At 38.2% G+C, this 23,740-nt stretch overlaps 1 protein-coding gene across 1 annotated transcript in view; it reads right to left on the bottom strand.

The window, feature by feature from the left end:
* The window catches only part of PTPRE (protein tyrosine phosphatase receptor type E), a 487,247-nt gene that overhangs the window by 21,256 nt on the left and 442,251 nt on the right, over window positions 1-23,740 (bottom strand). The window contains exons 18-19 of the mRNA XM_053692511.1: window positions 22,131-22,256; window positions 13,872-14,023 (exon numbers count right to left, since the gene is read on the bottom strand). Coding sequence (XP_053548486.1) covers window positions 13,872-14,023; window positions 22,131-22,256 — 278 coding nt within the window. The remainder of the gene's footprint in view (window positions 1-13,871; window positions 14,024-22,130; window positions 22,257-23,740) is intronic.

A 23,740-nucleotide genomic window follows, 5' to 3' on the forward strand; every position in this document is an offset into this window, starting at 1 on the left:
TCACATCTAATCATATTATATGATTTGAGTAAATGTAATCTAGTTTTCCATGCTGGAAAGGAAATCTTAAACCTAACAAGTCATGATGTTCGGTTAGATAATCACTTATTAATATCCCAAAGAGCATATATAACCATCGAGATTATTCATGTGAAGATGACTGTTTACTTCATGTAATTGGCCAATTTGGTTTGGTAGTGAATTAAAACAAAACGAGGTGAATTGTACAATAGAGAGAGGGTGTAGGCCTCTCAAAGTTAAACTGATACTGAACACTATGAAATTTGTATATTAATATTTTAATTATGTGCAATAAAACAACTTTGCAATATATTTTATTTATTTATTTTACCTCCTTTTCATGTCATAAAGCTCTAGAAAAAAAAATTGATTTTCTAATTCTAAGAGCTTCACCCTACTGACTTCTCAAGGCTAATCTTTGTAACTATATGTGCTTAATTAGATTTAACTATAGCAAGAAAAAAAAAAGTCTTTTGATTACAAGGTGTTTAAAGACAAGATTAATGGGACAGTGTAATGTAAAATGATATTACCTTTATTTGATGGAGTGTATTACATTGTTTACAAATAGCTCCTTTACCATTATTTTGTCATATTAAATAGCTGATTTTGCATATGGAAACTGCCACCTATAATGAATATGATAGTTACTACATTTTCTTTTTCAATTACTCTTTCTGAGTATTGTTTTTTGTGTATGCAGACACAGATAATATAGAGGACCTTTAAGTATAGGGGAAAGATAAAATCTTCTTTGAAGCTCAGCCCATTTTAATAGGTTGTGGTTTTAATGAGCACAAATAGATATTTAATATATAAAAATATACCTAAGGGAGCAAAGTCATTAAAAAAAACCCTATGAGGAAACCACTTTTACAATACACTGTCCCTTTAAGCAAGAACGACATGTTACAAAATATCTGTCCATGATCACTATAGAAACCGAAAGCGAACAAGCCCTGTCTTTTCTAATTATGAAACTAATATGCAAACGAATACTTCTGAGATCGAATGTTGCATTGTGTGAGTCACAATTACTTTTTATTCTTAAAGTCAATACATACATTATTGAACTAGGGATTCTAGGAGGTTGGTATTGTGAATATAAACAACTAACGCAACCGAATGTGGAGTCTTTATTTAAACAATCAAATTTGTCCAAAGCAGATGCAGAAGGCATATGTATATACACAATAATCAGCAGCTGTGCCTTGCTAGATCACAAAACTAACACAAGATATTCCCAGATGTTATTATGACAATCAGCAAAACTGGTGACAACATGTTTGCAAACAGGCATAGCTCTTAACCCTTTAACTCCCTTATGCCGTTCTATTCTGTCATAATTACACTGGGCTTTAGAGCCATTATGACGGAATAGAACGTCATAGCTAACGGCTGCCCTGAAGCCTTCTGTGCTTCCTGGATTTGATCACGGTCTGGAGGGCATTCCTAGGATTATAGGGACGCCCCCCAGACCCGATCCAATAATTGAAATCTCGCGATCGTGCACACAGTTGTTCCGATGTAGACACTTTAACCCCGGCAGGAAAGGGTTAAAGAGACAATAAACACCTTGATCTTTGTTTTATATCAAATGCTTAGCTATGTCTTATAAAACAACTTTGAAATATACTTTCACTATTTATTTTACTCCCTTCTCATGTAATTTACCTCTGAAACGTGTGGATTTTCTAATTATCAGAGTTTGAAAAGAACACTGCAGATGCCTTGAGGCTAACTCTGCTACATATCTGTCTCTAATTAGCTTTAACTAATAAGAAACGCAGAACAACACATTCTTTACTAACAATATGACCGAATAAGACAATTGGTGGGCGAAGTTTGGCTATTGAAAAATAGTTGCAGCAAATAAGATGTTAATTTCTATTAAAAATGTTATGATATGGCTGATATGCTATTCTTTATATGTCTTGCAATCAAAAGGTCTTTACTATTCCTTTAAATCAATACACAGAACAGCAATCAAACTTCCTATTAGAAAAATAATCATATGATCCATATGTCATAGAAACGCCAGTACTGAGCTAAGATAAGCCAAGAAAAACAACAGTCAATACGTAACTAGAAAATCATATACTAAAAAAATAATGATGCTTTAAATAAAAGAATAAAACAAATCAGTACATAGATTTTTGTATTAATAAATTACTTTTAAATTAAAAAAGGAAAAACTCTATAAAATATAAGCTTTCATTGTTCAAGAGAGCATGCAATTTCAAGAAATTTTGTTGTTTACTTCTATTATTAAATCTACTTTACATTCTTTGTTGAAAAGCATACCTAGATAGGCTCAGGAGCAATGCACTACCAGCCTTGCGTTGAATATGTATGCACCGTAACTCCCTGGAAGTCTTAACAAACACCTAACGCATGCGCAATATCTACCTGTCAACCACCATCCCCCACTGCAATAACTAAATAAAATTGATTAAATACCCTAGTCCGCCATCCCCCCACAACGCAATAAACCTAATTAAACTATTAACCCCTAAACCGCCACCCCCACAACACAATATACCCAATTAAACTATTAACCCCTAATCTGCCAAACCCCACATGCAAAGTACCTAATAAAGTTATTAACCCCTAATCTGCCATCCCCCACAACGCAAAGTATCTAATTACACTATTAACCCCTAATCATCCATCCCCCCTCAACGCAAAGTATCTAATAACACTATTAACCCCTAATCCACCCCCACAACGCAAAGTATCTAATAACACTATTAACCAATTATCTGCCAACCCCCCACAACGCAATCTACCTATTAACACTATTAACCCCTAAACCGCCAACCCTCCACAAAAGCAATATACCTAATTAACACCTAAACCGCCATCCCCCCACAACACAAATAACTAATCTAATCACTAAACCCCCTAACCTAACGCCCCCTAAATTAACCCCAATTACATAAAATAAAAAAAGACTACCTTACTAATAAATTAATAAAAAATTAACCAAAAAAAAACCTAACTTAAAAGGGCAATCAGCTCTTTTGCTGCCCATTAAAATAAAAAAGCCCTAATCTAAACTCCCCCCCCCAAAAAAACCTAACTCTAACCCCGAAATAGGTACTCACCATTCCTGAAGTCCGGCGGTGAAGGTCTTTATCCAGGTGGCTCCATCTTCATCCAGCACGGGGACATCTTCATTCTTCATCCGGAGCGAAGGCTGCACGGAGCAGGAATGGCGGCCGCGGAGACATCCAGCATGGAGGTACCCCAATATAAAACAGGTACCTTGCATTCCATCTTTAGTGTGCGGCAGAGATCACATAAAGAGGATCCTCCATGCTGGATGTCTCCACGGCCCCTGTTGCTGCTCCGCGGCCGCTATTCCTGCTTCGCTCCGCCTTTGCTCCGGATGAAGAAAGAAAATGTCCCCGTGCTGGATGAAGATGGAGCCGCCTGGAAGACCTTCACCATCTTTTTTTAGATAAGGGGTTTTTTATTTTTAAAGGCAGCAAAAGAGTTGATTGCCATTTTAAGGGCAATGCCCATACAAATGCCCCTTTAGGTTTTTTAGAGTTATTTTTTTTTATTTTGGGGGGGGGGTTTACTTTTATAGGGTAATTTGTACTTTATTTAGGTAAAACAGCTGATCGCTTTAGGGCATTGCCCAACAAAAAGCTCTTTTAAGGGCTTTTGGTAGTTTAGTGTTAGATTAGGGGGTGTTTTTATTTTGGGGTGTCTTTTTTTATAGGGGTATTAGATTAGGTTTAATTTTTTTAATTTTGGATAATTTGGTTTATTATTATAGGGGTTTTGACGTCTCAGGTTTATTTTTGGGAGGCGGGTTAGACTTTAACGTGCGATACAACATTTTTATGTTTTTTTCTTAGGCGCCGGTAGATCATAAACTGCCGTAAGTCACTGGCCACTCCAGAAAAGTGTATTTCCGCACATTTCTGAACATCGCCACTTTATCCGACTTACGGCAGTATATGATCTGCCGGCACCGTATATGTGATTCACCCACTATGCGAGGTGAATTTACGGGTGGCGTGGGTTTCAGCAGTTGCACTGAAACCTATGCCGCATATGTAATCTCGCCCCAGATCTGTTCAGCTAGGTCCCAGTAGAGCATTGCTGTTGTAGAGCTGACTATTAAACTATGTGTTTAACCTCTTTGCAGGGTTAAACACATGGTTAAATGCAAGTATTAATGCAATAATAAAATGCTCAACAGATTAGAGCATTTTCTTTATGGTTTGTAGAAAAAAAGAAGGAAATATACTTTTGTTATTCATTTGACCTGTTTCCCAGTTATCTACCTCTTACTTGCATCTTTGCTATTTCCCCCAGACAGCCTGGAGTGCATACTGTAGACTACAAATTGTCTAACCATGCAACAAGCTACACAGTGCTTAGATAGGTGCAGGATGTCTTTTATATAGGCTGTAAAGGGACAGTGTACTCTAATATGTTCTTCCCTTTAATGTGTTCCTAATTATCCATTTTGTATTAAATTGTTTACAAAAACTCCTCCACCTTTATTTTCTCAATTGCAATAGCTGATTTTGCCTTTTTCTATCCCCACCTATACTGAACAGTTCTAAACTTAATTCCTGGTAACAAAAAAAATAAAATAAAATAATGTAAACAAGACGATTTAGATAAAATAATGCTCCTAGTGGGGGGCATTGATAGAGAGGTGCAAACATGTTCATTTTCCATTGTTCTAAGATAAGGGGACTTTTTGTACACCATTAGACAGATAAGATAGAGGGGCATTCTCTCCTTACAAGATCAGCCCAATGTTTTAGGTTGTAGTTTCAGTTAGCAGAAACAGCTATTTTATATACAATAATATACATAAAGGATCAATTTCCCATACATTTTAAACTGTGCAGCTGGTATTTACAAGTAACTGGAAACACATTAAAGGGACATGAAAGCCACATTTTTTCTTTCATGATTTAGAAAGAGCATGCATTTTTAAACAACTTTCTAATTTACTTCTATTATCTAATTTGTTTTATTCTCTTGATATTCTTTGCTGAAAAGCATATCTAGATAGGCTCAGTAGCTGCTGATTGGTTCCTGCACTTAGAAGCCTCATGTGATTGGCTCACCCATGTGCATTGCTTTTTCTTCAACTAAGAATATCTAAAAAATGAAGCAAAATAAATAATAGAAGTAAATTGTAATGTTGTTTACATATGTGTTCTCTATCTTAATAATGAAAGAAAATGTTAGGGTTTAGTGTCCCTTTAAGGAAAAAAAACTAATTTACAGTACATTGTCCCCTTAAACATAGTAACGGAGGGTGTCCCTCTGGACTGCTCCAATATAGTAAAATCCTATAACTAAATTACAGTTTTACACGTTTTTTTTAATTTATATTGCAGATGTTTTAATGTAGTGCCAATCTGTAGTGGCAGGACCCAGCTGTGTGGCAACCACTGCTGATTAGCTCAATGACATTTTCCACTCTGTAGGTCTAGAGGGGTACTTTAACCCTTTGAGGAGGTAGTACAAAATGACTTGCAGAGTGACTAATGAATTAGAACATGTATTTTTCCACTGCAATGACCCTTTAAATCTTCATTTAAAAGGAATCTATTCTACACCCTTATTCCACAGCACTATAATAAATGACCTACTCAATTAAAAAGGACAGTAAGACAGTGATGAATAATTTATCTAATAATTCCATAATAAGGTGACTTGTTTTGTAGTTATATTAATTAAAAAAAAACACATTACCTTTTATTACATTTTAACTTTATGGTTCTCATTACTACTTGTAAGAATTTCCTTAAAAAAAATATTAAATGGCAGCTCAGATGATTTTTCTCAAGACTTTTGCAGAAAATTATTATTAATTTGACAAACAATAATTAAGTTGTAAATGTCTGACATTTGTTCAATAACGGAACAAATCAAATGACCGAATACAACATTAGTTCATTTTATCTAATAGAGAAACTTATTAACGCATAATTGAACACATGAACACATTTTGTAATATTGTAACTTATTTGTTAACACATTTTTAATTTGTCAAATATATCCCTTCTTTTTCTAAGGCATTCCAAACCTTTAATGATGTACGAGTTAGTAAACCTGTTCAAATTAATAAACAATATATCAGGAAAATATGATTGTACTGTATTTGATTTTTTTTAGAAACAGGCGTTCATAGGAATTTCTTTCATGTAATTAGCAAGAGTCCATGAGCTAGTGACGTATGGGATATACATTCCTACCAGGAGGGGCAAAGTTTGCCAAACCTTAAAATGCCTATAAATACACCCCTCACCACACCCACAATTCAGTTTTACAAACTTTGCCTCCGATGGAGGTGGTGAAGTAAGTTTGTGCTAGATTCTACGTTGATATGCGCTCCGCAGCAAGTTGGAGCCCGGTTTTCCTCTCAGCGTGCAGTGAATGTCAGAGGGATGTGAGGAGAGTATTGCCTATTTGAATGCAGTGATCTCCTTCTAAGGGGTCTATTTCATAGGTTCTCTGTTATCGGTCGTAGAGATTCATCTCTTACCTCCCTTTTCAGATCGACGATATACTCTTATATATACCATTACCTCTACTGATTCTCGTTTCAGTACTGGTTTGGCTATCTGCTATATGTAGATGAGTGTCCTGGGGTAAGTAAGTCTTATTTTCTGTGACACTCCTAGCTATGGTTGGGCACTTTGTTTATAAAGTTCTAAATATATGTATTCAAACATTTATTTGCCTTGACTCAGAATGTTCAACTTTCCTTATTTTTCAGACAGTCAGTTTCATATTTGGGATAATGCATTTTAATTTAACATTTTTTACCTTAAAATTTGACTTTTTCCCTGTGGGCTGTTAGGCTCGCGGGGGCTGAAAATGCTTCATTTTATTGCGTCATTCTTGGCGCGGACTTTTTTGGCGCAAAAATTCTATTTCCGTTTCCGGCGTCATACGTGTCGCCGGAAGTTGCGTCATTCTTTGACGTTATTTTGCGCCAAAAATGTCGGCGTTCCGGATGTGGCATCATTTTTGGCGCCAAAAAGCATTTAGGCGCCAAATAATGTGGGCGTCTTATTTGGCGCGAAAAAATATGGGCGTCACTTTTGTCTCCACATTATTTAAGTCTCATTTTTTATTGCTTCTGGTTGCTAGAAGCTTGTTCTTTGGCATTTTTTCCCATTCCTGAAACTGTCATTTAAGGAATTTGATCAATTTTGCTTTATATGTTGTTTTTTTCTTTTACATATTGCAAGATGTTCCACGTTGCAACTGAGTCAGAAGATACTTCAGGAAAATCACTGCACAGTGCTGGAGCCACCAAGCTAAGTGTATCTGCTATAAACTTTTGGTATCTGTTTCTCCAGCTGTTATTTGTATTGCATGTCATGTCAAACTTATTAATGCAGATAAAATTTCCTTTAGTACTGTTACATTACCTGTTGCTGTTCCGTCAACATCTAATTTTCAGAGTGTTCCTGATAACATAAGAGATTTTATTTTTTAAATCCATTAAGAAGGCTATGTCTGTTATTTCTCCTTCTAGTATACATAAAAGTCTTTTAAAACTTCTCTTTTTTCAGATGAATTTTTAAATGAACATCATCATTCTGATACTGATAATGGTTCTTCTGGTTCAGAGGTTTCTGTCTCAGAGGTTGATGCTGATAAATCTTTGTATTTGTTCAAGATGGAATTTATTCGTTCTTTACTTAAAGAAGTGTTATTTGCATTAGAAATAGAGGATTCTGGTCCTCTTGATACTAAATGTAAACGTTTAAATAAGGTTTTTAAATCTCCTGTAGTTATTCCAGAAGTGTTTTATCTCCCTGATGCTATTTCTGAAGTAATTTCCAGGGAATGGAATAATTTGGGTAATTTATTTACTCCTTCTAGACGTTTAAGCAAATTATATCCTGTGCCATCTGACAGATTAGAGTTTTTTGGGACAAAAATCCCTAAGGTTATGGGGCTGTCTCTACTCCTGCTAATGTACTACTATTCCTACGGCAGATAGTACTTCATTTAAGGATCCTTTAGATAGGAAAATTGAATCCTTTCTAAGAAAAGCTTACTTATGTTCAGGTAATCTTCTTAGACCTGCTATATTTTTAGCGGATGTTGCTGCAGCTTCAACTTTTTGGTTAGAAGCTTTAGCGCAACAAGTAACAGATCATAATTTTATATCATTATTATTATTCTATAACATGCTAATAATTTTATTGGTGATACCATCTTCTGATATCATTAGAGTTGATGTCAGGTATATGTCTCTAGCTATTTTAGCTAGAAAAGCTTTATGGATTAAACTTGGAATGCTGACATGTCTTCTAAGTCAACTTTGCTTTCCCTTTCTTTCCAGGGTAAATAATCATTTTCGTTCCTTTCCTCACAAGGAACAAAAGCCTGATCCTTCATCCTCAGGAGCGGTATCAGTTTGGAAACTATTTCCAGTTTGGAATATATCCAAGCCTTATAGAAACCTATAGCCAGCTCCTAAGTACCTATGAAGGTGCGGCCCTTATTCCAGCTCAGCTGGTATGGGGCAGATTACGTTTTCTTCAAAGAAATTTGGATCAATTCCGTTCTTAATCTCTGGTTTCAGAAACATTGTTTCAGAAAGGTACAGAATTGGCTTCAAGTTAAGGCCTCCTGCTAAGAGATTCTTTTCTTTCCCGTGTCCCAGTTAACACAGCAAGGCTCAGCATTTCTGAAATGTGTTTCAGATCTAGAGTTGGCTGGAGTATTTATGCCAGTTCCAGTTCTGGAACAGGGGCTGGGGTTTTATTTTATCTCTTCATTGTACCAAAGAAGGTCAATTCCTTCAGACCAGTTCCGGATCTATCATTATTGAATCGTTATGTTAGGATACCAACATTCAAGATGGTTACTGTAGGACTATCCTGCCTTTTGTTTAGCAAGGGCATTATATGTCTACAATAGATTTACAGGATGTGTATCTGCATATTCCGATTCATCCAGATCACTTTTAGTGTCTGAGATTCTCTTTTTAGACAAGCATTACCAGTTTTGTGGCTCTACCGTTTGGCCTAGCCTCAGTTCCAAGAATTTTTTTCAAAGGTTCTCGGTGCCCTTCTTTCTGTAATCAGAGAATAGGGTTTTGGTATTTCCTTATTTGGACGATATCTTGGTACTTGCTCAGTCTTCTCATTTTCGAAGAATCTCATACGAATCGACTTGTGTTGTTTCTTCAAGTTCATGGTTGGAGGATCAATTTACCATTCAGTTCATTGATTCCTCAGACAAGGGTAACCTTTTTAGGTTTCTAGATACATTCAGTGTCTATGACTCTGTCCTTGTCAGACAAGAGAAGTTTAACATTGATATTCAGCTTGTCAAAACCTTCAGTCACAATCATTCCCTTTGGTAGCCTTATGCATGGAAATGTTGGGTCTTAGGACTGCCGCATCAGATGCGATCTCCTTTGCTCGTTTTCACATGCGACCTCTTCAGCTCTGTATGCTGAACCAATGGTGCAGGGATTACTCAAAGATATCTCAATTAATATCTTTAAACCGATTTTACAACACTCTCTGACATGGTGGACAGATCACCATCGTTTAGTTCAGGGGGCTTCTTTGTTCTTCCGACCTGGACTATAATCTCAACAGATGCAAGTCGTACAGGTTGGGGAGCTGTGTGGGGGTATCTGACGGCACAAGGGGTTTGGGAATCTCAGGAGGTGAGATTTCCGATCAATATTTTGGAACTCCGTGCAATTTTCAGAGCTCTTCAGTCTTGGCCTCTTCTGAAGAGAGAGTTGTTCATTTGTTTTCAGATAGACAATGTCACAACTGTGGCATACTTCAATCATCAAGGAGGGACTCACAGTCCTCTGGCTATGAAAGAAGTATCTCGAATTTTGGTTTGGGCGGAATCCAGCTCCTGTCTAATCTCTGCGGTTCATATCCCAGGTATGGACAATTGGAAAGCGGATTATCTCAGTCGCCAAACGTTGCATCCGGGCGAATGGTCTCTTCACCCAGAGGTATTTCTTCAGATTGTTCAAATGTGGGAACTTCCAGAAATAGATCTGATGGCTTCTCATCTAAACAAGAAACTTCCCAGGTATCTGTCCAGATCCCGGGATCCTCAGGCGGAGGCAGTGGATGCATTATCACTTCCTTGGAAGTATCATCCTGCCTATATCTTTCCGCCTCTAGTTCTTCTTCCAAGAGTAATCTCCAAGATTCTGAAGGAATGCTCGTTTGTTCTGCTGGTAGCTCCGGCATGGCCTCACAGGTTTTGGTATGCGGATCTTGTCCGGATGGCCTCTTGCCAACCGTGGACTCTTCCGTTAAGACCAGACCTTCTGTCTCAAGGTCCTTTTTTCCATCAGGATCTGAAATCCTTAAATTTAAAGGTATGGAGATTGAACGCTTGATTCTTGGTCAAAGAGGTTTCTCTGACTCTGTGATTAATACTATGTTACAGGCTCGTAAATCTGTATCCAGAGAGATATATTATAGAGTCTGGAAGACTTATATTTCTTGGTGTCTTTCTCATCATTTTTCTTGGCATTCTTTTAGAATACCGAGAATATTACAGTTTCTTCAGGATGGTTTAGATAAGGGTTTGTCCGCAAGTTCCTTGAAAGGTCAAATCTCTGCTCTTTCTGTTCTTTTTCACAGAAAGATTGCTATTCTTCCTGATATTCATTGTTTTGTACAAGCTTTGGTTCGTATAAAGCCTGTCATTAAGTCAATTTCTCCTCCTTGGAGTTTGAATTTGGTTCTGGGGGCTCTTCAAGCTCCTCCATTTGAACCTATGCATTCATTGGATATTAAATTACTTTCTTGGAAAGTTTTGTTCCTTTTGGCCATCTCTTCTGCCAGAAGAGTTTCTGAATTATCTGCTCTTTCTTGTGAGTCTCCTTTTCTGATTTTTCATCAGGATAAGGCGGTGTTGCGAACTTCTTTTGAATTTTTACCTAAGTTGTGAATTCCAACAACATTAGTAGAGACATTGTGGTTCCTTCATTATGTCTTAATCCTAAGAATTCTAAGGAGAAATCGTTGCATTCTTTGGATGTTATTAGAGCTTTGAAATATTATGTTGAAGCTACTAAGTCTTTCCGAAAGACTTCTAGTTTATTTGTTATCTTTTCCGGTTTTAGAAAGGCCAGAAAACTTCTGCCATTTCTTTGGCATCTTGGTTGAAATCTTTAATTCATCTTGCCTATGTGGAGTCGGGTAAGACTCCGCCTCATAGGATTACAGCTCATTCTACTAGGTCAGTTTCTACTTCCTGGGCGTTTAGGAATAAAGCTTCGGTTGATCAGATTTGCAAAGCGGCAACTTGGTCCTCTTTGCATACTTTTACCAAATTCTACCATTTTGTTGTATTTTCTTCTTCTGAAGCAGTTTTTGGTAGAAAAGTACTTCAGGCAGCGGTTTCAGTTTGAATCTTCTGCTTATGTTTTTCATTAAACTTTATTTTGGGTGTGGATTATTTTCAGCAGGAATTGGCTGTCTTTATTTTATCCCTCCCTCTCTAGTGACTCTTGTGTGGAAAGATCCACATCTTGGGTAGTCATTATCCCATACGTCACTAGCTCATGGACTCTTGCTAATTACATGAAAGAAAACATAATTTATGTAAGAACTTACCTGATAAATTCATTTCTTTCATATTAGCAAGAGTCCATGAGGCCCGCCCTTTTTTTGTGGTGGTTATGATTTTTTTGTATAAAGCACAATTATTCCAATTCCTTATTTTATATGCTTTCGCACTTTTTTCTTATCACCCCACTTCTTGGCTATTCGTTAAACTGATTTGTGGGTGTGGTGAGGGGTGTATTTATAGGCATTTTAAGGTTTGGGAAACTTTGCCCCTCCTGGTAGGAATGTATATCCCATACGTCACTAGCTCATGGACTCTTGCTAATATGAAAGAAATGAATTTATCAGGTAAGTTCTTACATAAATTATGTTTTTCAACCCCTTAATGACCAGCACTGTACAGCGTATATGGCGCTGGTCGTTTAACCCTATACGGCGGCTGTGTCCTGGGCTGTTAGCATGCTTGTCTCACCCCTGTCAGCGTGATCACGCTATTTCTGCATGCTGCAGATTGAGGCATTGCAGAAATAGTGTAATGAGGGCCTCCTAAGGCTGGCTAGCGATTGCAGAGACAGGATGTCCCTGTAATCCCATGCCTCCCAGTGGGGTGCCTCCATTCAGGACATACACTCTGCGGTCAGCATGTATATCAGCAGCTGCTGTGAGGCTAGCCAGCAGCAGTATAGTCAATGTCAAAAACAACAGTATACAATCACTGTGACAGCCAGTCACAGTGACTGTATACTTAAAGTAGATCCTAGACACTAGCTGGTACCAGGCTCATTGGGCAATCACTGGATTCCTCAGGAGAGAGGCAGTCCAGTGATGCCCAAAAACTGCCCCATGGCCATGTGATCACTGTGACAGCCAGTAATGACAAGCCTTTGTTTGTTAAAAATGGCTTTTCTTGGCCCCTCCCATTCTCTCCCAGTAAACACATACAGTGAAAAGATTGTAACATTTATATTAATAAAGTGTTTTTATGCATCTTTTAATACATTTTATTTTAATAAAGTTTATTTTATTATAATTTTATTTTGATAGTTATTTTTGTTTTTTTCACACCTAAATTTTATTTTCTGCCCTTGGCGATAAAGGGGTTAAACATAATTTTTCAAACTACCTCTAGATAAAAAGCCTGGTGTGGCTAAATTCTACAAATATATATACTTTTGTGTAGCAGTTTTGAATTGGGTGACTGCTATTTAGCTTACAGTCCAAGCATAGCAAATTTAAATGTTAAAGGGACAGTAAAGTAAAATTAATCTTAAACGTATTGTATAGATCATGAAGTTTTAAACAACTTTCCAATATATGTGTATTATCAATTTTGCTTAGTTTCTTGACATCCTTTCTTAAAGGGTAATCCCAGGTGATTTTAGGAGCGTGTACGCATCATCTGTCAGAACTGCTATAGACGTGCACACTCCTGAACTCCGATAAGCCTAATAAGATTTATGTCTTAACAAAGGATACCAAGAGAACAAAGTAAATTTTATATTAGAAGTAAATTGGAAGGTTGTTTAAAATGGCATGCTCTTTCTGAATCATGAAAGTTCATTTTGACTGTATTGTCTTGTTAAACCAATAAGTCCATTTTTGTATTATTTGTCCTATATTTCCTAAATATCAGTTGGAAACCTAGACATATGGGGGCCGATTTAACAATGTGCAAACATGTCTTCCGCACATTGACAAATGCTGACAGCATACCCTGTCGGCATTTATCATTGCACAAGCATTTCATTGCACAAGCATTCCTCCTTTAGCGTTTTAAAGTTGGTTCGGTCTACTTCAAATGACAGGATCAGGTCACAGCTCCTGACTACTCCTTACTTGATTTTACAGCCACCAATATCTTGTATCAATCAATTCAGCCAATTGATTTTCTCCCCTCAGGCACTGGGGCTTTGTGCGGCTCTATTGACACGAAGGTGAAACGCATGTAGCTGGTGTTTGTTAACAGTCAAATTGGCTGAATTGAAGGGTCAATTGCCCTTTGAAAACCCACCTACTTAGAGAGGCTAACCACCGGTTCTCTGATAGCTGCGCTTCATACTAATCAACAATATAAACAACTGTTTTGTATAATTACACCATGTGACATGTCCCTCACCTCTTATGTTCCCCAACCCTTCAGCTGTGAGCTGTGATCCTCCCCTTCCTGTTTTTGTTTTGTTTGGTCGGTTTTATGTATCAGTGTACTTTACTATGAACATTATAGACTGTGACTTATGTACCCAGCACTATGGAATTTTGCCAACAGAGAACATTGGTACTTACCTGCAATGCACAATGATAGGGTGGTTTCCGGTTTGTTGCTGTTGTTTTTGGACAGCTGCAATAAGGTCAATCATTCCTTTCCCTTCAGCAGGGATTCCTATTTCAGGCCAGCCATGAAAATGAAACTGCCGCACCAGCCGAGTCTGTTTCTCCTGAATACAATGCTTTGTTATTCTCATTCCATCTGACATTATAGCTCCATAGTAAAATACATTAGATTTCCACCACACTTCACATGTACAGTACAATTAAACCTTTATTGCTAGTATTGGAGGCAGAGTTTGAATTAGAGATAACAATGTGCAAGGTAAATATACACAACAAAATATCTTTGTGTGACAGTGAATTTATGGCTTAAAGTGAAGGTAAACTTTGATGAATGAAAGCCGGGTTTTTAAAAATACTATTAAAAACAGGGGCACATTCATTCATCAAAGTTTAGAAAGCAGCCGTTTTGTTTAAAAAACGTACCTCTCTTCTTTTCACAGCCGGAGCAGCTTCCCCCGCCCGCAGATCCTTTCTTCACACCTCATCAATGACTAATCTGGCTTCCTTCAATCACGGCATGGCCTCAGGCAATGACTCCCCATGGCCTCAGGCAATTGGAGGAAGCCGGATTAGTCATTGATGAGGTGTGAAGAGAGGATCTCCGGGTGAGGGAAGCTGCTCTGGCTGCGAGAAGAACAAAGGTAAGTTTTTTAATCAAAATAGCTGCTTTCTAAAACTTTGATGAATGAAAGTGCCCCTGTTTTTAAAAATACTATTAAAAACAGGGGCACTTTTTTATTCATCAAAGTTTACCTTCACTTTAAGCTACTGAGAAAACACCCATTTCTTTTGCAAGATGTACAGAGTCCACGGTTTCATCCTTACTTGTGGGATATTATCCTTCCCAACAGGAAGTGGCAAAGAGAGCACCCACAGCAGAGCTGTCTATATAGCTCCCCCCTTAACTCCACCCCCCAGTCATTCTCTTTGCCGGCTCTAAGCAGGAAGGGTAAAGTGAAAGAGGTGATAAACTGTTAGTTTTTATTTTATCTTCAAGCAAGAGTTTGTTATTTTTAAATGGTACCGGTGTTGTACTATTTACTCTCAGGCAGGAGATTGATGAAGATTTCTGCCTAGAGGATGATGATCTTAGCATTTGTAACTAAGGTCCACTGCTGTTCTCACAGAAGCTGAGGAGTACAGGAAAACCTCAGTGTGAGGAATGGTTTCTTACTATACAGCAATGAGGTATGTTCAGTCGTTTTTTCTGGAGAGACTGTGATATTTCAGAAAGGCTGACAGTATCCCCATGAGGGAAGGGTAATCAGTAATCCTAGTCTTATAAGGGGCATTACTAAGCTTGCATAAAGGGGCTAAACTTATGGTCGACACTCAGTTTGAATAACAAATATAGCAAACGGTTGTGTGTTCTGGGAGTACGGTTCATAACACTTTAAGGGACAACTGTATTGAGGGTACACTTGGCTTTTTGGGGTTTTTATAACCCACATGACTGTAAAAATGCCTGGTATGTTTCTTTGAAGGCCTTAGTAACATCAAGTGCGATGGGCGGGGCCTATTTTTGCACCTCAGTTGTGCAGTTGTTTTCTCTAGATAAGCAGCAAGCTACAGCACCGGAGGGTCCTGGTGAACTTCTTGGGCCAAATCGAAGCTTTATCCCCACATTACCAATCCCTAAGGGCAGGTAGGCGCCACAGCAGAGCTGTGGCAAGGTGCTGAAGGGTTTTACCGGTTTTGACACTTTGTCAATCCGGTTTCCTTATTTGGGGGTTAATTGGTTAAATTGCTTGTGGTGCAATCTTACTAAAGCTTATTCATTATACTGTGAAAATTTCGGAAGATTTGAGATAATTTTAAGCAGTTTTGCAGTTTGTGTATGCCTTTTTTTCTCTTAAAGGCACAGTACCGTTTTTTATCATTGTTGTTTTTTCATTAAATAAAGTGTTTTCCAAGCTTGCTTGTCTCATTACCAGCCTGTTCAACATGTCTGACATTGAAGAAACTCGTTGCTCAATATGTTTAGAAGCCATTGTGGAACCCCCTCTTAAAATGTGTCCCACATATTTTGACTTATAAGAGTTTGGCACTGGATGATTCTCAGACAGAAGGAAATCAGGTTTTGCCATCTAGTTCTCCCCAAGTGTCACAACTAGTGACTAATTAGACTAATTATTTCACCTTGCAAGATATGGCCTCAGTTATGAACACTACCCTCACAGAGGTGTTAAACTGCCTGGGTTGCAAGGGAAGCGCAGTAGCTCTGGGTTAAGAACAAATGCTGAGCCTTCTGACGCTTTAGTAGCCGTATCCGATATACCATCACAATGTTCAGAGGTGGGGATGAGGGATTTGCTATCTGAGGGAGAGATTTCTGATTCAGGAAAGATGTTCCCTCAGACAGATTCAGATATGACGGCATTTAAATTTAAGCTAGAACACCTCTGCTTACTGCTCAGGGAGGTTTTAGCGACTCTGGATGATTGTGACCCTATTGTAGTTCCAGAGAAATTGTGTAAAATGGACAAATATTTAGAGGTTCCTGTGTACACTGATGTTTTTCCGGTCGCTAAGAGGATTTCGGACATTGTTACTAAGGAGTGGGATAGACCAGGTATTCCGTTCGCTCCCCCTCCGGTTTTTAAGAAGATGTTTCCTATACCTGACACCATGCGGGACTTATGGCAGACGGTCCCTAAGGTGGAGGGAGCTATTTCTACTCTGGCTAAGCGTACAACTATACCTATTGAGGACAGTTGTGCTTTCAAAGATCCTATGGATAAAAAATTAGAGGGTCTCAAAGAAAATTTTTGTTCATCAGGGTTTTCTTCTCCAGCCTATAGCGTGCATTGTTCCCGTAACCACTGCAGCTGCCTTTTGGTTTGAGGCTCTGGAAGAGGCTCTTCAGGTAGAGACCCCATTAGATGATATTCTGGATAGAATTAGGGCTCTTAAAGGGACACTGTACCCAAAATTTTTCTTTCGTGATTCAGATAGAGCATGAAATTTTAAGCAACTTTCTAATTTACTCCTATTATCAAATTTTCTTCATTCTCTTGGTATCTTTATTTGAAATGCAAGAATGTAAGTTTAGATGCCGGCCCATTTTTGGTGAACAACCTGGGTTGTCCTTGCTGATTGGTGGATAAATCCATCCACCAATAAAAAAGTGCTGTCCAGAGTACTGAAACAAAAAAAAAGTTTAGATGCCTTCTTTTTCAAATAATGATAGCAAGAGAACGAAGAAAAATTGATAATAGGAGTAAATTAGAAAGTTGCTTAAAATTGCATGCTCTTTCTGAATTACAAAAGAAAAAATTTGGGTAAGTGTCCCTTTAAGCTATCTAATTCTTTCATTACAGACGCTGCTTTTCATCTGGCTAAATTAGCGGCAAAGAATTCAGGTTTTGCCATTTTAGTGCGTAGAGCGTTATGGTTTAAATCCTGGTCGGCTGATGTGTCATCAAAATCTAAACTTTTGACCATACCTTTCAAGGGTAAGACCCTATTCGTGCCTGAACTGAAAGAGATCATTTCAGATATCACTGGAGGGAAGGGTCATGCCCTCCCTCAGGATAAGTCAAATAAGATGAGGACCAAACAAAATAATTTTCGTTCCTTTCAAAACTTTAAGGGTGGTCCCGCTTCTTCTTCCCCTGCTGCAAAGCAAGAGGGGAACTTTGCCCAATCCAAGCCAGTCTGGAGACCTAACCAGGCTTGGAACAAGGGTAAACAGGCCAAGAAGCCTGCTGCTGCTACCAAGACAGCATGAAGGGGTAGCCCCCGATCCAGGACCGGATCTAGTAGAGGGCAGACTCTCTCTCTTTGCTCAGGCTTGGGTAAGAGACGTTCAGGACTCCTGGGCTGTAGAAATCGTAACCCAGGGGTATCTTCTGGATTTCAAAGATTCTCCTCCAAGGGGGAGATTCCATCTTTCTCAATTGTCTGTAAACCAGACAAAAAGAGAGGCTTTCTTACGCTGTGTAGACTATCTATTTACCATGGGAGTGATCTGCCCGGTTCCAAAAACAGAACAGGGGCAAGGGTTCTACTCCAATCTGTTTGTGATTCCCAAAAAAGAGGGAACCTTCAGACCAATTTTAGATCTCAAGATCCTAAACCAATTCCTAAGAGTTCCATCCTTCAAGATGGAGACCATTCGGACTATTTTACCAATGATCCAGGAGGGTCAATATATGACTACTGTGGACTTAAAGGATGCGTATCTACACATTCCTATCCACAAAGATCATCACCAGTTCCTCAGGTTTGCCTTTCTGGACAAGCATTACCAGTTTGTGGCTCTTCCCTTTGGGTTGGCCACGGCACCAAGAATTTTCACAAAGGTGCTAGGGTCCCTTCTGGCAATCCTAAGGCCGCGGGGCATAGCAGTGGCGCCTTATCTAGACGACATCCTAATTCAAGCATCGACTTTCCAACTAGCCAAGTCTCACACGGACTTAGTGTTGGCCTTTCTAAGATCTCATGGGTGGAAGGTGAACGTAAAAAAGAGTTCTCTTTCCCCTCTCACAAGAGTTTCATTTCTAGGGTCTCTGATAGATTCGGTGGACATGAAAATATTTCTGACGGAGGTCAGGAAATCAAAAATTTTGACCATCTGCCGAGTTCTTCATTCCATTCCTCGGCCGTCAGTGGCTCAGTGTATGGAGGTAATCGGATTAATGGTAGCGGCGATGGACGTAGTTCAATATGCTCGCTTACATCTCAGACCACTGCAACTATGCATGCTCAGACAGTGGAATGGGGATTATGCAGATTTATATCCTCAGATAAATCTGGATCTAGAGACCAGAGACTCTCTTCTTTGGTGGTTGTCACAGGATCACCTGTCCCGGGGAATGTGTTTCTGCAGGCCAGAGTGGGTTATAGTGACGACGGACGCCAGCCTACTGGGCTGGGGTGCAGTCTGGAATTCCCTGAAAGCACAGGGTTTGTGGACTCTGGAGGAGGCCCTCCTACCAATAAATATTCTGGAATTAAGAGCAATATTCAATGCTCTTCAGGCGTGGCCTCAGCTGGCTTCGGCCAGATTCATCAGATTTCAGTTGGACAACATCACGACTGTGGCTTATATCAATCATCAGGGGGGAACAAGGAGTTCCTTAGCGATGATAGAAGTTTCCAGAATAATCCGATGGGCAGAGACTCACTCTTGCCATCTATCAGCGATCTATATCCCAGGGGTAGAGAACTGGGAGGCAGATTTTCTAAGTCGTCAGACTTTCATCCGGGGGAGTGGGAGCTCCATCCGGAGGTGTTTGCTCAACTGGTTCAGCTATGGGGCACACCAGAATTGGATCTGATGGCGTCTCGTCAGAACGCCAAACTTCCTCGTTACGGATCCAGGTCAAGGGATCCTCCGGCAGTACTGATAGATGCTCTAGCAGTACCCTGGTCGTTCAACCTGGCTTATGTGTTTCCACCTTCCCTCTCCTTCCGCGTCTGATTGCCAGAATCAAACAGGAGAGAGCTTCAGTGATTTTGATAGCACCTGCGTGGCCACGCAGGACTTGGTATGCATACCTGGTGGACATGTCATCTCTGCCACCATGGACTCTGCCTCTGAGACAGGACCTTCTGATTCAAGGTCCGTTCAAGCATCCAAATCTAATTTCTCTGCAGCTGACTGCTTGGAGATTGAACGCTTGATTTTTATCAAAGCGGGGTTTCTCTGAGTCGGTCATAGATACCTTGATTTAGGCTCGAAAGCCTGTCACCAGGAAAATCTATCATAAGATATGGCGTAAATATCTTTTTTGGTGCGAATCCAAGGGCTACTCATGGAGTAAGATCAGGATTCCTAGGATTTTGTCCTTTCTTCAAGAGGGATTGGTGAAAGGATTATCAGCTAGTTCCTTAAAAGGACAGATATCTGCATTACAATGTGACTCGCCTTATCTTGTTTTCCATGCTGATAAGGTGGTTTTGCGTACCAAACCTGGGTTCCTACCTAAGGTTGTTACTAACAGGAATATCAATCAGGAGATTGTTGTTCCTTCTCTGTGTCCTAATCCTTCTTCTAAGAAGGAACGTTTATTGCACAACTTGGACGTCGTTCGTGCTTTGGAGTTTTATTTGCAGGCAACCAAAGATTTTCGTCAAACATCTTCATTGTTTGTTGTCTATTCTGGAAAGCGTAGGTGTCAAAAGGCTACGGCTACCTCTCTTTCCTTTTGGCTGAAGAGCATCATACATTTGGCTTATGAGACTGCTGGACAGCAGCCTCCTGAAAGAATTACTGCTCACTCTACTAGAGCGGTGGCTTCCACATGGGCTTTTAAAAATGATGCTTCTGTTGAACAAATTTGTAAGACTGCGACTTGGTCTTCGCTTCATACCTTTTCCAAATTTTACAAATTTGATACTTTTGCTTCTTCGGAGGCTATTTTTGGGAGAAAGGTTTTGCAAGCAGTGGTGCCTTCCGTTTAGGTTCCTGTCTTGTCCCTCCCTTCATCCGTGTCCTAAAGCTTTGGTATTGGTATCCCACAAGTAAGGATGAAACCGTGGACTTGATACATCTTGCAAAAGAAAACAAAATTTATGCTTACCTGATAAATTTCTTTCTTTTGCGATGTACCGAGTCCACTGCCCGCCCTGTCTATTCAAGACAGATAGTATTTTTTATTGAAAACTTCAGTCACCTCTGCACCTTATAGTTTCTCCTTTTTCTTCCTTGGCCTTCGGTCGAATGACTGGGGGGTGGAGTTAAGGGGGGAGCTATATAGACAGCTCTGCTGTGGGTGCTCTCTTTGCCACTTCCTGTTGGGAAGGATAATATCCCACAAGTAAGGATGAAACCGTGGACTTGGTACATCGCAAAAGAAAGAAATTTATCAGGTAAGCATACATTTTGTTTTTACATACACACTTTTAGGGACGTGAAACCCAAAATGTTTCTTTCATGATTCAAATAGAACATACAATAAAAAATAAAGTTTCCTTTACTTCTATTATCAAAATTGGCTTCATTCTCTTTGTATCCTTTGTTAAAAGAGCAGCATTGCACTACTGGGAGCTAGCTGAACACATTGGGTGAGACAATTACAAGAGACATATATGTGCAACCACCAATTAGAAGCTAGATCCCAGTAGTTCATTGCTGCTCATGAGCCTACCTAGGTATGCTTTTCAACAAAGGATACCAAGAAAATGAAGCAAATTAAATAATAGAAGTAAATTGGAAAGTTGTTTAAAATGGCATGCTCTATTTGGATCATGAAAGAAAAATAAAATGGGTTCATGTCTCTTTAACAGTCTATAAAATTGTTACTTTTCAAAAGATTCTGATTTAAGATGTGCAAAAAAAACAAACATACACAATATTTGTGAAGCTTTTATCGAAGTCAAAATTAAACTTTCTGATTACTTGAAATAAAAAAAAAAATCTAATTTACTTTTATTATCTAATGTACTGCTTTCTCTTGGTATTGTTTTGTTGAAACATCCCACTACAGGATGCCAAGGTAGGCTCAGGAGAGTTCATGTGTCTTGAGCACTATATGGCAGTGATGTTTGCAACAATTTAAAAACCTGTTGCAAACATCACTTGCATATAGTACTCAAGACACACACAAACTAGAATTGAGCTAAGATTCAACAAAGGATACCATCACAATGAAGTAAATTTCATAATAAAAATAGTTTTTTTTTTCAAGTGCACAATTTCAAAATAATGAAAATGTAATGTTTATTTCCATATCCATTTAATAATACACTTTATAGGAATACAAAATAAATAAATTATTATTGAATTGTATTTGTAATAATCTCCACCATTAGAGTGTATGCTGTGCCTATTTTATTTAACAAAAAAGAGAGAAACTTAGTCTATGCTGACCGTGTGCATATCAGTCTATCACCAGACAACAGAATGTCATAATGCAGGGCGGGGATCAGCGATAGGCAGCTTATCCCGATAGGTTTGAGTTTTGTGAATATTTGAAATAATACACAAAATACAATGTACCAGGCACAAACATAAGCTACTTTGTGTGTTTTTTTATACATTCTAAAATATAGCTATTTACTCATGTACTAAATAACACAAGCGCAAATTTAAACAAATATACCTAAGAAAGATGAAGATTTAACACACATTGCAATTTAATTAAAACACACATATATATATATATATAAATCTAGGACAATATTCATTGTAAAAAAAAAAAATATACATAATATTCTGATGCATTATTTAGTAATTATTTAATATGATAATAAAAAAACAGTTACCTGATTACTTGTAACTATGAAGTCTCTCACGCTTATTGCATCTAAAAGCCGGTCATTTTTAATGTCTATGTTTATTTCTCCATGGGATACAGAGCCCTCTAAAGGCCAATACTGAAAACATTTTTCCTGTTAATTGGATACAACATTAAATATTTATTTATTTGTTTCCAATTTCTGGGTCTTAAAGGGACACTGTACTAATAAAATGTTATCTATATAAAAAAAGCATTTAAACATGGTGACATTTTTTTATTTCCTCTGAAAATAGGAAAAGCTGTTTAAATTTAAACTAATATACTAGTATCAGTTGTGTGCTTCCTGCTCATTGGATAATAGGTGCTAACAACTAACACTCATTGGCTGTTAGGTACTATCTACAAATGCTGAACATTAGCAGGAAATACCTGGTAATAATCACGCTTGTTAATTTCAGCCAATCAGCATTAGAAGATGTATCTATCAGCCAATGAGAATACGTAGGTGATACACAACTGATATAGCTGAATTAGTTGAAATTAACAGGAAATAGCTTTCCTTCACATTTTTTAATGCAAAAAAGTGTAGATTTTTTTTTTCCATATGGATGAAAAGTTTAGAATATTTTGTAATGGTGATGGTGTCCCTTTAATTTATTTGTTTTTCTTTTACTTTAATAGAAACATTGTTTTTTTTTTAATTATTATTCATAGACCATCATGCAGCCTATTGTATTAAAAGAACAGTAAACACCATGATTTTTTATTTTTTTATTTAAAATGTTTAGTTATACGGCATAAAATATATTTTTTTTGGAACATACTGTCATTATTTATTTTGCCCCTCTTTTTATGTATTTTTTTTCTAATTCTTAGAGCTGTAAATACACCCTTCTGACTTCTCAAGGCTCTGCTACATATATTTCCCAAATGGACTACAAAAAATGCATTTCATACTAACATTATGGCAATGGCTAACCTTGTTTTCTGCAAATTGCAGCCCAGTTTGTCTAATCCAAATAAGGATAGAGTCGATTGCAGCAAACAAGGTGTTAATTTGTTTAAAAACTTTACACTTGGCTAATGTGTTTTTCTACAGCTGCACAACAGAGATGTCCTGTAATTACAAGGTAATTACAGTACCTGTGTCAGCTGTGGCTAAGAATCCTGACCTTGGGTAAATGCTAGTGAGGGAGCTGTAATACATTGCTTTTCTATGCAGCCCTCTCTGGTATGTAATGGGTTAACTAGAGTTTGTTCTCTGGCAGCAATAGTATCTGTGACATTCCAGTGCTGCCAATGGTCAGAGACAGCTGCAATATCACTGTCAGGGCAGCACTCCCACTGGAAACTGTTCCTAAGATTGCTAACTCCGTACAAATATCAAACATATTAATTAGCAAGAGAAATGATGTAATATTATCCAGCCTTTTTCTAAAGCATAAGAGTGTTATAAGAGTGCTCTAATTACTAAATATATGTATTCTATGCTAACTTAAAGGGACATGAAACCCAAACAATGTAATTCATGATTTAGGTAGAACGTGCAATTTTAAACAACTTTCCAGTTTACTTCTATTATCAAATTTGCTTCATTCACTTGGTATAATTTGTTGAAGGAGCAGCAATGCACTA

This window comes from Bombina bombina, chromosome 9 (assembly GCF_027579735.1).
Source record: "Bombina bombina isolate aBomBom1 chromosome 9, aBomBom1.pri, whole genome shotgun sequence".
Classification (NCBI taxonomy): domain Eukaryota; kingdom Metazoa; phylum Chordata; class Amphibia; order Anura; family Bombinatoridae; genus Bombina; species Bombina bombina.